This window comes from Macaca thibetana, chromosome 11 (assembly GCF_024542745.1).
Source record: "Macaca thibetana thibetana isolate TM-01 chromosome 11, ASM2454274v1, whole genome shotgun sequence".
Lineage (NCBI taxonomy): Eukaryota > Metazoa > Chordata > Mammalia > Primates > Cercopithecidae > Macaca > Macaca thibetana.
Genome location: NC_065588.1, coordinates 91,881,438 through 91,897,538, shown reverse-complemented (window position 1 = coordinate 91,897,538; position 16,101 = coordinate 91,881,438). Strand labels below are relative to the sequence as shown.

Below are 16,101 nucleotides of genomic sequence, written 5' to 3'. Positions count from 1 at the left end.
CTTCATAAACTGAGGTCGAAAGGGAGTGGCCGGCTGAAAAGTTTATTATGTCAAAGATAACTAAAATTTACAGTGGAATGTCATTTGTTTTTGTTTTGTTTTGGTTTTTGGTTTTTTGTTTGTTTGTTTTTGAGACGGGGTCTCCCTCTGTCTCCCTGGCTGGAGTGCAGTGGCGCAATCTTGGCTCACTGCAAGATCCACTTCCTGGGTTCACGCCATTCTCCTGCCTCAGCCTCCTGAGTAGCTGGGACTACAGGCACTCGCCACCACACCTGGCTAATTTTTTTTTTGTATTTTTAGTAGAGACAGGGTTTCATCGTGTTAGCCAGGATGGTCTGGATCTCCTGACCTTGTGATCCGCCCGCCTCGGCCTCCCAAAGTGCTGGGATTACAGGCATGAGCCACTGCACCTGGCCCGGAATGTTCGTTTTTGTGGTAAAAAAAATTTAGCTACCCCTCTGATTTTTCAGTAATTCTTTCAGTAGCTTTCAAGTAGCTGGGGACTATAGTCACGCACTGCCACGTGTGGATTTTTTAAATTATTTGAATAGAGATGAGATCTTACTATATTACTGCAAAATCATCTCTCTTGTCTCTTTCTTCTTTTTTTGTAGAGACAGGGTCTTGCTATGTTGCGCAGTTTGGGACTTACTATTTTCTTTTCTTTTTTTTTTTTGAGATGGAGCCTTACTCTGTCACCCAGGCTGGACTCCTGCAGTGGCGCAATCTCGGATCACTGCAACCACCACCGCCTCCCGGGTTCAAGTGATTCTCCTGACTCAGCCTTCTAAGTAACTGGGACTACAGTTGCGTGCCATCACACCCAGCTAATTTTTGTATTTTTAGTAGAGACAGGATTTCACCATGTTGGTCAGGCTGGTCTCGAACTCCTGACCTCAAGTGATCCACCTGCCTCAGCCTCTCAAAGTGCTGGAATTACAGCCATGAGCCACAGCGCCAGGCAGGACTTTACTATTTTCTTTTTCTTTTTTTTTGAGATGGAGTCTCGCTCTGTTGCCCAAGCTGGAGTGCAGTGGCCCAATCTTGGCTCACTGCAAGCTCTGCCTCCCGAGTTCACACCATTCTCCTGCCTCTGCCTCCCGAGTAGCTAGGACTACAGGCACCTGCCACCACACCCGGCTAATTTTTTATATTTTTTAGTAAAGACGGGGTTTCACCGTGTTAGCCAGGATGGTCTCAATCTCCTGACCTCGTGATTCACCCTCCTCGGCCTCCCAAAGTGCTGGAATTACAGGCGTGAGCCACCATGCCTAGCCGATGACTTACTATTTTCAACCTGTTTTTTTTGTTTGTTTTTTTGAGATGGAGTCTTGCTCTGCCACCCAGGCTGGAGTGCAGTGGCTCACTGCAACCTCTGCCTCCAGGGTTCAAGCGATTCTCCTGCTTCAGCCTCCCGAGTAGCTGGGATTATGGGTGCCCACCACCACGACTGGCTAATTGTTGTATTTTTAGTAGAGACAGGGTTTTCACCATGTTGGCCAGGATGGTCTCGAACTCCTCAGGTGATCTGCCCACCTTGGCTTCCCAAAGTGCTGGGATTACAGGCGTGAGCCACCGTGCCTGGCCTCTTTTCAACCTCTGATTCAAATATTATAAAGAGGATGACCTGCAGTTAATACTAGTTGGTTGCTCCAAGAATATGGTAGCCTGAAAAAATATAGCTATACATCTATACAATCTTCATAAAGCCATGAGAGAATTTTTAGGTTAAAAGATGATGTTTGAGGCTGGGCACGGTGGCTCACGCCTTTAATCCCAGCACTTTGGGAGGCCGAGGCGGGTGGATCACGAGGTCAGGAGATCGAGACCATCCTGGCTAACATGGTGAAACCCCGTCTCTACTAAAAAATACAAAAAATTAGCTGGGCGTGGTGGTGGGCGCCTGTAGTCCCAGCTACTCGGGAGGCTGAGGCAGGAGAATGGCGTGAACCCGGGAGGCAGAGCTTGTAGTGAGCCGAGATCGCGCCACTGCACTCCAGCCTGGGCAACAGAGCAAGACTCCGTCTCAAAAAAAAAAAAAAAAAAAAAAAAAAAAAAAAAAAAAAAGATGATGTTTGGGATATAGTCTTTTCCTGACCATAAGGAGCCTACCCAATAGGTGGCAGAGTAACACAAGGATTCACATTTGGCAAGTGACATAATGTTAGCACAATCCAAAGTCCTTTAAAAGAAATGAGAGAAGCCTGGGCGTAGTGTCTCATGCCTATAACCCCAGCATTTTGGAAGGCCAAGGCAGGAGGATCACTTGAGACCAGAAGTTTGAGACCAGCCTGGGAAAAATGATGAAACCCCATCTCTACAAAAAATATATACCTTAGCCAGGCATTGTGGCACACGCCTGTAATCCCAGCTACTTGGGAGGCTGAAGTGGGAGGATCACTTGAGCCTGCAACAACAGGTTGCAGTGAGCTGAGATCATACCACTGCAGTCCAGCCTGGGCAACAGAGTGAGACCCTGTCTCAAAAAAAAAAAAAAAATAGAGAAGATATTGTTTTTGACCAAAGAGTTTATGAAGGAGTTGGACCTTGGAGGATGAAGATGAGTTCTGAAAATTAGCTGGGGCTGACTTTTTGGCTGGCGTGCATGACAGGTAGAAGGGTAATAAGGTGAAGATAGGTTAGAATCTGATTGTGGAGGATTTTGAAAGGAAGACTGACAGATGTATATGTTTTTATTGAAATATTTGTCAAACTGTTATGAAATTAGTTGCAATCAGTAGTTTTTAAATGAAGCAGGAAATAGCATACTTTTTTTTGTTTTGTTTTTTTTTTTGAGACAAGGTCTTGCTTTTTTGCTGAGGCTGCAGTGCAGTGGCACCATCATGGCTTGCTGCAGCCTCGACCTCTCCAGGCTCAAGTGATCCTCCCACCTCAGCCTCCAGAGTAGCTGGGCTTATAGGCACACGCAACTGTGCCAGGTAATTTTTGCATATTTTGTTTCACTATGTTGTCCAGGCTGGTCTCGAACTCCTGAGCTCAAGCAATCTGCCCACCTCGTCCTCCCAAATTGCTAGGACTTTATATTCTGAGCATGAGCAACTGTGCCCAGCCATAATTCATTATTCTTTTTTTTTTTTTTTTTGAAACAGAGTTTCACTCTGTTGCCCAGGCTGGAGTGCAGTGGCGTGGTCTTGTGATCTCGGCTCACTGCAACTTCTGCCTCCCAGGTTCAAGCAATTCTGCCTCAGCCTCCTGGGCAGCAGCTGGGATTATAGGTGCCTGCCACCATGTTCGGTTAATTTTTTGTATTTTTAGTAGAGGCGGGTTTCACCATGTTGGCCAGGCTGGTCTTGAACTCCTGACCTCAAATGGTCTACCCACCTTGGCCTCCCAAAGTGCTGAGATTACAGGCGTGAGCCACCACGCCTGGCCCAGAATACATTATTCTTTTTTTTTTTTTTTTTTTTTTGAGACGGAGTCTCGCTGTGTCTCCCAGGCTGGAGTGCAGTGGCGTGATCTCGGCTCACTGCAAGCTCCGCCTCCCGGGTTCACGCCATTCTCCCGCCTCAGCCTCCCAAGTAGCTGAGACTACAGGCGCCCGCCACCATGCCCGGCTAGTTTTTTGTATTTTTAGTAGAGACGGGGTTTCACCATGTTAGCCAGGATAGTCTCGATCTCCTGACCTCGTGATCCACCCGCCTCGGCCTCCCAAAGTGCTGGGATTACAGGCTTGAGCCACCGCGCCCGGCACATTATTCTTTTTGTTTGTTTGTTTGTTTTGAGACAGAGTCTTGCTCTGTTGCCCAGGCTAAAGTTCAGTGGCATGATTTCGGCTCATTGCCAGCTCCACCTTCTGGGGTCACGCCATTCTCCTGCCTCAGCCTCCCGAGTAGCTGGGACTACAGGCGCCTGCCACCACACCCGGCTAATTTTTTGTATTTTTAGTAGAGATGGGATTTCACCATGTTAGCAAGGATGGTCTCGATCTCCTGACCTCGTGATCTGCCTTACCTCGGCCTCCCAAAGCGCTGGGATTACAGGCATGAGCCACCGCACCCGGCACGTTGTTCTTTTAAGGATTGTTTGTAATGCATTTGTTCCAGAGTGTGTGTGTTATGTGTGTACACCTATTTACTGGGGTGTGAGGTAAAATTTTTGAGTCTCAAAGTTCAAAAGCCTCTGCATTATTGAACTACAGGGAACCATTGCAGGATTTTAAGTACAAGAGTTAAAGGTTCACACAAGCTGAGGGAGCAGAGAGTGGGTTATTATTGTGCCTATTAGGCACAGAGTTTAAGCTTTGCAAGATGCAAAGAGTTATGGAATGGATGGTTGTGCAACAAAGTAAATGTATGTAACACTACTATACTGTACAGTTAAAAGTGGTGAAGATACATTTTGTTACGTGTATTTTACTAGAATTTTTTAAAAAAAAAAACATTTTTTAAATTGCTACTTCTGTATGGTGAGATCAGGGGGAATTTGTTTTCTTCTCTTTCCCAATTTTTCTGTAATGAATATATTTTGCTTTCATAATGAGGAAATTAAAATTATAATTTTTTCATCAAAAAAGAGTTAAAGGCTCAGAGCAAACTTGAAGGTTAATTTGGTGGGGTAGTATGGAGGAGAGAGCCCAGATGATGAGAGACCAGTTTGGAGGCTACCAAAATATTGTGCTCCAGGAACAATATAATAAAATCCATGAGAGTGATAGCTGTGGAAATGAAAAGTAATAGAGACTTAGGGAACAATAACCCTAAGTATATAGGAATAGAAAAGATGGGAGGGAAAGCAGGGTTTGGTGGCTCATGCCTGTAATCCCAGCACTTTGGGAGGCCGAGGGTGGGTGGATCACCTGGGTCAGGAGTTCGAGACCAGCCTGGCCAACATAGTGAAACCCCATCTGTACTAAAAATACAAAATTCGCCTTGCGTGGTGGCGCATGCCTGTAATCCCAGCTACTTGGGAGGCTGAGGCAGGAGAATCACTTGACCCCGGGAGGCTGAGGTTGCAGTGAGCCAAGATCATGCCATTACGCTCCAGCCTTGGCAAAAAGAATGAAACTTCAGTCAAAAAAAAAAAAAAAAAAAGGTGGAAGGGAAGAGTAAAGAAAATCCTTAAGATTTCTAGCCTAGGTCCTAGAATGATAATATAGTATCTGTTAGAGAAAAATACCAGATAGGAAGCTAATTTGGGAAGGTAAGATACATAGGTAAGCTGACTTTGGGTTTTGCCTGAGACTGGTTCAGAAAGGTCAGGGCTAAGGATAAAGTCTAGGTAGTCAGCTATCCAGAACTGATGATCAGACCTCTGTTGGAACCTCTGTAGAATGAGTTCGTTATCAGAAGAGGTTTGAAGAGCTACAAAAATACAACAGGAAGATATTATACTACATGCTAAACTCTGGGTTGTAGGTTACAAACGGCTATAATTTGAGTAGATAGAAATTAATTTCAGAGAGTCCTCACTGTGGTGAGTATAAGTAGTTTTATGCTGTCGAACTATAACAAGTTAAATATATTACCTATGGTCTTATTTGATTTTGGAGTTTGATATAAACCATTGATTAAAAACCGTTTAGAAGATCATCTGTTTCTCTCCTAATCATTTTAGCTTTTTGTTTAGTAAATGCTTCAATGATATAATAATTCTACATAAAATTAGTTTTCAATAAGTCAAATATAGTTATTTAACTTCAGAGATTTGCTGAAAGGAATTTTTAAAATGCATGCTCAGTCATAGGTATGAAAAGTATTGGCCGGGCGCGGTGGCTCAAGCCTGTAATCCCAGCACTTTGGGAGGCCGAGACGGGCGGATCACGAGGTCAGGAGATCGAGACCATCCTGGCTGACACAGTGAAACCCCGTCTCTACTAAAAAATACAAAAAAACTAGCCGGGCGAGGTGGCGGGCGCCTGTAGTCCCAGCTACTCGGGAGGCTGAGGCAGGAGAATGGCGTGAACCCGGGAGGCGGAGCTTGCAGTGAGCCAAGATCACGCCACTGCACTCCAGCCTGGGCGGCAGAGCGAGACTCTGTCTCAAAAAAAAAAAAAAAAAAAAAGAAAAGTATGAAGAGCTTGAATGGCTTTCTTTGAACAAATTAAATTTTTTATTGTCTTTTTGCACTGAAGAATGATAAAAAGCTTTTAGAATATTTGTAAATACATCTATTTTTAAAAATGAAAATAGTATATTTGGTGTTTAAAAAGCCATTTCATTGACAAGTCACACTGATGGAAAAATAAAAAGCAGAAAAAGAAGCCATTTGATAGCTACTAATTTGGATTTCAAGTGTGTAACAGTTTTTAAATGCATGAGAATGATAGCGCAGATAGTTTTAATCCTTATAGATTCCATTCCAAGCATGCTATTTGTACGGTGCTATTATATTGGTACAGGTAATATTTTGTCAGAATCTGCATGAGGGATATAAAAATGTTTTGTCAGGTAATACCTCTTTGAAATGAATACCTCTTTAAAATGAATATGCTGCCAAAAATCAGACATCCAATCTGCTGATGCCGGAGCTAATGCATAGTTCACAGCGGTGGATTAGCAAATGAAAAGAGGTGCTCTGAACCCAGTAGAGGAAAATAGAAAGTGTCAAGAAAATACTACCATCCTCCTTTCTTTCATCCAAGCTCTTAGATCTTTGTGTGGTGAGGCCCCTTTGGGGATACCCTAGTAACTGTCTGAGCTTCAGCTCCAGGCAGGAGTGCAAACTGGAGATCTCTGGGGACAGCAGCCTGGCTCTGCAGCTCCTGCTTTCCTCTGTGCCGTTGCCTCTGTTGTCCACCCCCTACTGATTTCTTTCGTAAGTAGACAGGGTAAGTGGGCCCCCTACCCTAAAATATTAATCTCGTGATCTGTCATTCCACTATGCTGGTTTCACGTCTTTCTATTTTTAAAAAGGTCTTATCTTTGAGAGACCCCCTTTTAAAATGCAAATACCCCTGGGAGAGGTCAGACCTTAGTTCTTAGCTAACATCTTGATTATCTCTTAGCACCTTGGTTGGTCTTAGTACACATTTGGCTGAGAAGAAGGAATCCCTGGCTAAAAGTGATCAACTAGAAGGAAACTAGCATTTATAATAATAATTTATTATTATTTTATTACTATTGGCAGCTAAGATGTACTGAGGGCCATATTATTAAGTGCCAGAAGTTGTTCTAAGTTAATTCCCTCAACAACCCTATTGGTATTATTACCACTGTTACTTTACAGATAAGAAAACTGAGGTATCTAGCACATAGTTTATGGTCACATAGTAAATCCTGTCAAGTGTTAAACTCGGGTATATAGATTCCAGGGTGTGCTCACCAACCGTTTTACTGTAATACCTCTCTTCTACCGTGATGTCTCTCAGATGACATCTAATCAAGATTTCACCCTTTTCACAATTCTGTATAAATAGAATGATGTGTTTAATTATAGATGCCACTTCTTTTGAAGGTCAAGTACTTTATTATCTAAATAGATTTTTTAGCAACAGCTTCAATGAAACAAGCACTTTTTTTGTATTCAAGGGAATTTATTTGCAGAGTAGAGAAAGGAGTAAAGAGGCTAGTGTACAATTTAACACATACATAACACTATCTGAGTTGCTTTTCTTTAAAACGTTATTTTTACAATTTTGAAAGTATAGATTAATAAAGAAAGTACAGAATTTGCAGTCCCATTACCCAGAGATAACCTCAGAATAAATGTATGTATTATCACCAGACTTTTTTCTATTGAGCCTTTTCTGAAGGTGTTAACTCATTCTACATCTTTAAAATTTTGGAATGAAATGATCTTTTTTGAGAGTAAATGCTGGCATTTCCTTCTTCATCTCTGCAAGGATGTTGAACTAATAATTATTTTTGGCCTGGCATGGTGGCTCACGCCTGTAATCCCAGCACTTTGGGAGGCCAAGGCAGGCGGATCATGAGGTCAGGAGCGCAAGACCAGCCTGACCAACATGGTGAAACCCCATCTCTACTAAAAATACAAAAATTAGCTGGGCATGGTGATGTGTGCCTGTAATCTTAGCTACTTGGGAGGTTGAGGCAGGAGAGTCGCTTGAACCCGGGGGGTGGAGATTGCAGTGAGCCAAGATAGCACCACTGCATTCCAGCCTCGGCAACAGAGTGAGACTTCGTCTCAAAAAATAAAATAATAATTATTTTCTATGATTTACCAGAAACATGTTTAACTAAATTTTCTCTGCGTTCTTTATTTTATCCATTTTGAATCAAAGGTAATATAGAGCCCTAGATTCTTCCCTTAACCTCCAAATTGAGTAAGTTCTCTCAACCAATGTTTATTAAGCACTAATTCTACCTCTGCCCCTTCTTCAAAACTGCTATACTCCTGCAGCTTTAATTTCCTTATAATTTCTGGACTGTTAGTCTCTCTTAATCACTCATCTCTTCTCCAGAGCTCTTTGTAATTCAGATCCCTCTGTAACCCACAGATCTGATCGTATCATTCTCCTTTACAGATTTCTTCAGTGGCTCTATGTTGCTCATAGGCCCTAGAAGCAAGCTTGGGGATGATTAGGGCAAGTAATTCTCTGAGTCCCAGGTACCAGCAAGTGGCTCTAGAAGGGGAGTTGCTGGTGTGTGCAGACTTCAGGTGGCCACATGTCCTTGGCCTTGCTGACTACACATTAATGGAGGAGGACTACAGCAAGGAACTCCTAAAGTGGTTGTTTAGGTCTAGATGCAGACCGTGCTACTGTGTGTTGAGAGTAGACCATTCGTGGCAGTAAGGACAGAAGTGGAGAGAACATCTGGGAGCCTTACTGCAGTAATCCAGGTAGGACTTGATTGTAGATTGGATCAGGTTGGTGGCAGTAGAGGCACTAAGTAAGTCAGATTCTCAGTATATTTTGAAGGTAGAGTCAACCATTTTTCCTGAAGGATAGATTGAGAGAGAGAGAGAGTCAAGGATGACTCCAAGGTTTCTTGCCTCAGTACAGGAAGGTATGGGATAGTGGAATATATTAATCACTGATGTCTCACTTTTACCATTAGCAACTATTGTCAAATCCTAGGTGTTCTAATAAAATAGCATATTTGACCAGATTTTAAACCTCTGGAAACTTTGAGAGAGAGAAGTAAATTTAAAATGTGCACTTAAAACGTGTGTGAACATGGGGGCCGGGCACGGTGGCTCATGTCTGTAATCCTAGCACTTTGGGAGGCTGAGGAGGGTGGATCAATTGAGGCCAGGAGTTCCAGCCTGGGCAACATGGTGAAACTATGTCTCTACCAAAAATACAAAAATTAGCCAGGCGTAATGGCACATGCCTGTGGTCTCAGCTACCGGCAATGCTGAGGTGGGAGAATCGCTTGAACCTAGGAGGTGGAGGTTGCAGTGAGCTGAGACTGCACCACTGCAGTCCAGCCTAGGTGACATAACAAGACCCTGTCTCAAAAAAAAAAAAAAAAAAAAAAAAAAAAAGAAAAAGAAAAGAAAAAGAAAAAAAAGAAAGAAACGTGAACATGTGAGAGTTGGGACTGGTCAGTACCTGATACCTAAAAATTAAGGAACGATTATGAGATTTTACAAAAACAGGTGGGAAGGAACCAAATATCAACTGCTTTTGCAGTTTTCCTGAGGCCTGGAGGTGGCACTTGCAGGTACCATTGAAATTCACAGTTTCAACTGCCCTAAAAATTTAATGCCTTGGTCATGATACATAGGGTGTTTTTAGTGTTCCGTAACTAGGTCTCCACTCAAACCCTGAAATTTGTCTTTGATTTGTATTACAATGAAAAAGGTGTTTTGTGATCACGACTTTTTAAATAAGATTTCTGTTCATTACATGTAAATAACTTAGAGCAGAAGTGTTCCTGACTTTAACTGATAAAGGAACAAGTTCTGTGTCAAAAATCACGTAAGCTTTTTTTTTTTAAATAAGCTTATAATTTCAGATAGGCTTAGGCCTGCTAGAATGTGATACAAGCTTATTGCTACCCTCTTCATATTCTTCTTTTTTTTCTCTTTATTTCCTTGTATGTTCCTGAGAATATTCAAATACAAGAGCACTTTCTCCTCTTCTGTCTTTCTCTTTCCCTAAAGCCACCTGTCAAGTCTGTTCAGCCTCAGAGTATGTTACAGAGCTATGAATTAAAGGCAATTATTGATTTACCCAATGGAAAAAATAAGTTTAATGGTAATTAAATAGAATATCTAATATTATTTATTTAAATAGGGTAATTTTTCGCTGTAGCTACAATTAAAACTACCATTTACTGAGCATTTACCGTGTGTCAGATAAATATTATCTCTCAGTTCTTCAACAATTCAATTGAAGTTGGTATGGTTTAGAGAAGTTAAAACATTTGCTCAAAATCATACATTTAACGTTTTTCTGCCTTAAAACTCAGCCTTTCTTATTTGATTATGCTTTATTAACTCTGCATAGGGCTCAGAATGTTTATAAATATTAGTGAGATATATTTGGGTCTTGCCAACCCCAGTCTTTAAGAAAAGGGGCCAGGCACAGTGGTTCATGCCTGCAATCCCAGTACTTTGGGAGGCCAGGGTGGATAGATGACCTGAGCTCAGGAGTTCAAGACCAGCCTGGGCAACATGACGAAACCCTGTCTCTAGTAAAAATACGAAAAACAAATTAGCTGTACGTGGTGGTGCATGCCTATAATCCCAGCTACTTGGAGGCCAAGACACAATAATCATGGGAGCCCAGGAGGCAGAGGTTGCAGTGAGCTGAGATTGCACCACTGCACTCTATCCTGGGCCACAGAGCAAGACTCTGTCTCAAAACAAAACAAAATGAAAAAGAAATGTAGTTTTGGAAACTGCCCTCAGACTGCTGGGTAAAAAGGATAGATCTTAAGCTATTTCAGTGGAAAGTGATTACTACCCATTTTTCACCACTAGATGGTGGCAGAAAGTTAAAAACAAAAGTTAAAGGTGACTCATTAGAGAAAGTGAAGTGTCTGTGCTTTCAGAGCAAGGTAGATGTGAAATCAGGGAAGTCTAGAGCAAGGGAAATGTGAGAACTGCCAATGGTATTATAACAGCCTGGAAATTGGGAGCAAAGGACACAAATCTTTATTATGCTTGGGAAAAATATGAAAAATATTGGCGTCTTGTTTTTATTAATACTCGACATTGTTCTGTTTAGTTTTCAGATGCTTCAAGTGTTGTGAACAGAGACTTGTTTGGATTATGCGTTTCTCAGCTAGACTAAATAAATGCTAACAATGGATAAGTGCAAACATGTTGGGCAGCTGCGGCTTGCTCAAGACCATTCCAGCCTCAACCCTCAGAAATGGCACTGTGTGGACTGCAACACGACCGAGTCCATTTGGGCTTGCCTTAGCTGCTCCCATGTTGCCTGTGGAAGATATATTGAAGAGCATGCACTCAAGCACTTTCAAGAAAGCAGTCATCCTGTTGCATTGGAGGTGAATGAGATGTATGTTTTTTGTTACCTTTGTGACGATTATGTTCTGAATGATAATGCAACTGGAGACCTGAAGTTACTACGGAGTACATTAAGTGCAATCAAAAGTCAAAATTATCACTGCATGACTCGTAGTGGGATGGTTTTACGGTCCATGGGTACAAGTGATGATTCTTATTTCTTATATGACGGTGCGCAATCTCTGCTTCAAAATGAAGATCAAATGTATACTGCTCTTTGGCACAGGAGAAGGATATTAATGGGTAAAATCTTTCGAACATGGTTTGAACAATCACCCATTGGAAGAAAAAAGCAAGAAGAACAATTTCAGGAAAAATTAGTAGTAAAAAGAGAAGTAAAGCGAAGACGGCAAGAATTAGAGTATCAAGTTACAGCAGAATTGGAAAGTATGCCTCCAAGAAAGAGTTTACGTTTACAAGGGCTTGCTCAGTCGACCATAATAGAAATAGTTCCTGTTCAGGTGCCAGCACAAATGCCAGCATCAACAGCAAAAGATAAAGTACTCTCTACCTCAGAAGATGAAAGATCTCAAAAAATCAATGACTCCTCAGTTAAACGAAGGCCAATAGTAACTCCTGGTGTAACAGGATTGAGAAATTTGGGGAATACTTGCTATATGAATTCTGTTCTTCAGGTGTTGAGTCATTTACTTATTTTTCGACAATGTTTTTTAAAGCTTGATCTGAACCAATGGCTGGCTGTGACTGCTAGTGAGAAGAAAAGATCTTTCTGTAAGCATCCACCAGTCACAGATACAGTAGTATATCAAATGAATGAATGTCAAGAAAAAGATACAGGTTTTGTTCGCTCCAGACAATCAAGTCTGTCATCAGGACTAAGTGGTGGAGCATCAAAAAGTAGAAAGATGGAACTTATTCAGCCAAGGGAGCCAACTTCACAGTACCTTTCTCTTTGTCATGAATTGCATACTTTGTTCCAAGTCATGTGGTCTGGAAAGTGGGCGTTGGTCTCACCATTTGCTATGCTACACTCAGTGTGGAGACTCATTCCTGCCTTTCGTGGTTACGCCCAACAAGATGCTCAGGAATTTCTTTGTGAACTTTTAGATAAAATACAACATGAATTAGAGACAACCGGTACCAGTTTACCAGCTCTTATCCCCACTTCTCAAAGGAAACTCATCAAACAAGTTCTGAATGTTGTAAATAACATTTTTCATGGACAACTTCTTAGTCAGGTATGGATTTTTTAAAATCTTATTTTCATCATTGGGAGTTCATAAAGTGTAGCCTATAAAAAGGCATATTCTATGTACATCTAGTGTGTTAAGCTAGTACGATTTTCAGGTCAAAATAGATTGTTTTTATAAATATGTGTAGAGAAGTCAGCTCACTCATTTACAATTCCTTCTTTCATGAATCATTGGAAGTAGTTTTACATCCATGGTATCAAAAGCTTTTGGAGGGAGGGAGAAATCAGGAGACGGAGATCTCTAGGTTACCAGTATTACATTCATTATCTGAGGGATTGAGAAGAGGAGGGTTTAATCCCAGAGGGAACAGATTTAAAGATGCTGCTATACTGGGAATGGAAATGGTGCACATGGCCTGGCGCGGGGGCTCATGCCTGTAATCCCAGCACTTTGGAAGGCCATGGCAGGTGAATCACCTGAGGTCAGGAGTTCAAGACCAGCCTGACTAACATGGTGAAACCCCGTCTCTACTAAAAATACAAAAGTTTGCTGAGTGTGGTGGCAGACGCCTGTAATCTCAGCTACTTGGGAGGCTGAGTCAGGAGAATCACTTGAACCCAGGAGGTGGAGGTTGCAATGAGCTGAGACTGTGCCATGGCACTCCAGCCTGGGTGACAGAGCGAGACACTGTCTCAGAAAAAAAAAATAAATAAAGGAAAGAAAGAAAGAAAATGGTGCATACTTGAGCAATTTCAGGGACCAAGGAGTAGCCCTGGAGGACTTCCTATAAAACCAAAGGGTCATGGTCTGAAAGCTTTAACAATAGGTAGGGAAATTTTAAGGTAAACAAAAGTGATTCCATCTAGAATAATTTTAAATGATTTTCTTTTACTTTAATTACTGCTCAAAAGTTTCCTTTGTCATGATAAGGTAGACTACAAAACCAGAATCTTCTAAGTAAAGGTTCTCTATGCTGAGTGGACTTATTGGTGAAATATTAATAGACATAAGGCTCTCTACTTTCCCATAACACATAGATTTAAACAAATTTTTTTTTATAACTGAAGCTATTAGGCTTTTAGGTCATTTCCTTCCCCCTGCACACCTGCCTCTTTTCTTCAGTTCAACTTTCATTGTAATAAGTCCATCTTTTGTTTTTATAGCATACTTTCCTAGAATGTTGTTTAAATATTTCAGATGTAATTCTTCTTAAGGAATATCTATGAAGTTTATTTTTCAGTGTTTCAGAAATGCAAAGACTTTGAGTTAATTAGCAAATAAGAATTGTACTTGTGTTAACATGCAATTTTACTTCTCCATCTTTCTCTGTCATTTCCTTTTTATGCAAAAGTTTTAAAATACACTATTACAGAATGCAACATGTAGTTGCAGGAAACCTATATAATATAGAAAATCTATATAGAAGAAAAGAAAAATCATTCTCTAATCCTATAACCCCACAATCCATAGGTAAAACTATCAATATTTTGGTATATTTTCTTCTAGTCTTTTTTTCTCCTGCACATATATACATATTTTTTCCCATAATTGATCATTTTGCATTTACCTGCTTTTCCCATTTAATATTGTAATGATTTTCCAGTAATTAAAAATATTTCATCATTCTTTTCAAAACATTTCAATGTTCATAATTTTTTGTGTTTTTTTGGTATATTTCTGCTGTTTAACAATTTTTTTTTTGAGACAGAGTCTCACTCTGTTGCCCAGGCTGGAGTGCAGTGGTACAATCTTGGCTCACTGCAAGCTCCGCCTCCTGGGTTCACACCATTCTCCTGCCTCAGCCTCCCGAGTAGCTGGGACTACAGGCGTCCGCCACCATGCCTGGCTAATTTTTTTGTATTTTTAGTAGAGATGGGGTTTCACTGTGTTAGCCAGGATGGTCTCGATCTCCTGACCTCGTGATCCGCCCGCCTCAGCCTCCCAAAGTGCTGGGCTTACAGGCATGAGCCATCGTGCCTGGCCACATTGTATGTTTATACCATAACTTAGTTAACCATTCCCTTATTGTTGACTGTTGTTAATTTTTTTCATTATTATAATGTCATCAATTAACTTTTTGATTTCCTTATGACAGAGTCCTGGAAGTTGACTTTGTCAGAGTAAGACTTCTGGATACTTGGTGACAAAGTTCTTTCCAGAAAGTGATTTTCTTTTCTCTCTCTATATATATATTTCTATATATATATATTATATATTTCTATATATATATAAATATATATATATATATTTCCAGTAGTATGAGAGTGGCTCTGTGCTTGTATTTTCCATTATAAATGAATTTTGAAATTAATAAAAATTATTGTACCAGCTTTTTGCTTCTCTTTCTTTAATACACTCTTATGGAACTGGTTCTCAGGAGATTTAAGACAATTGGTTGCTGTAATGGCTTTTCCTTTTTATTTATTTATTTTTTATAGAGACAAGGTCTCACTGTGTTGCCCAGGCTGGTCTCAAACTCCTGGGCTCAAGCGGTCCTCCCGCTTTGGCCTCTCAAAGTGCTGGGATTACAGGCATGAGCCACTACACTCAGACTGGGATAGCTTTTTGTGTGTTTTTGCTTTTGTTTTTGTTTTTGTTTAATTCGAGAAAATCCTCAAAATGTCTGGCCCTGGCAGTACTGAGTCCTTAGACTATAAACACCAGGAGAGTTCTTTGTGTCAATTTGTGAAATCTAAAATCTGTATTAGAACTGGCTTCTTTATTTCGTTGCCTGTGCCAGAGCAATAGCTTGTATGAAAGAGGTTCTTTATAATATTTCATATCATATGTGAATTGTTAGTTCGTGGAGTCTGTCTTCAGTTATGTGCAGTGTTTGTTGGTATTAAATCCTGCTGAATGTTTCACTGAAGTTACTACTCATTTCCTTTCCGGTTGCTACGTTACCTGTGTAAGTTGTTAAAACAGCTCCATGTTTTTTGTGTTTTCTGTGTTTGGATGGAGATTTTAATGTGATGTTTGCTTTAAATAGGAGTATGACATCATTATTTATGTCACATGTCTTGTCTTTTTAAATTATCAGTTGTCAGGGTCTCAAAATCTGCCTAATGAAAAGATAGTATTTTACTTGTAATATGGTTAAGATTGGATTGGGTTAAGAGGTTGTAGTATTTGGGTTTAGGAAGAAAAATCAGCAAAAGATGGAGAGGCCGGGCATGGTGACTCATGCCTGTAATCCCAGCACTTTGGCAGGCCGAGGTGAGCGGATCACCTAAAGTCAGGAGTTCAAGACCATCCTGGCCAACATGGCGAAAGCCCGTCTTTACTAAAAACAGAAAAATTAGCTGGGTTTGTGATAGCTGCGCCTGTAGTCCAGCTACTCAGGAGGCTGAGGCAGGAGAATCGCTTGAACTTGAGAGCCAGAGGTTGCAGTGAGCAGAGATTGCGCCATTGCACCCTAGCACTGGGGACAGAGCGAGACTCCATCTCAAAAAAAAAGATGAAGGAGAAACAGTGAGGAACCTCAAGCCTAATGACATAAATACATTAAATTTAATGCATGTGAATATACATCATATGTATGTTTCTA

General features: G+C 40.9%; 1 protein-coding gene and 1 long non-coding RNA gene across 5 annotated transcripts in view; one reads left to right on the top strand and one right to left on the bottom strand.

Annotated features, from left to right (window-relative positions):
- The window catches only part of LOC126930317 (uncharacterized), a 590,715-nt gene that overhangs the window by 494,359 nt on the left and 80,255 nt on the right, over positions 1-16,101 (bottom strand). The window lies entirely within an intron of this gene.
- Positions 1-16,101, top strand: part of USP44 (ubiquitin specific peptidase 44) — a 38,404-nt gene that overhangs the window by 8,248 nt on the left and 14,055 nt on the right. For 3 of the 4 annotated variants that reach the window (XM_050747158.1, XM_050747157.1, XM_050747156.1), the window contains exon 2: positions 11,099-12,599. In XM_050747158.1, the coding sequence (XP_050603115.1) occupies positions 11,169-12,599 (1,431 nt within the window). In that variant the 5' untranslated portion in view covers positions 11,099-11,168. Of the gene's footprint in view, positions 1-6,021; positions 8,761-11,098; positions 12,600-16,101 lie in introns of those variants that run through there. The other variant, XM_050747155.1, reaches the window with a different exon arrangement.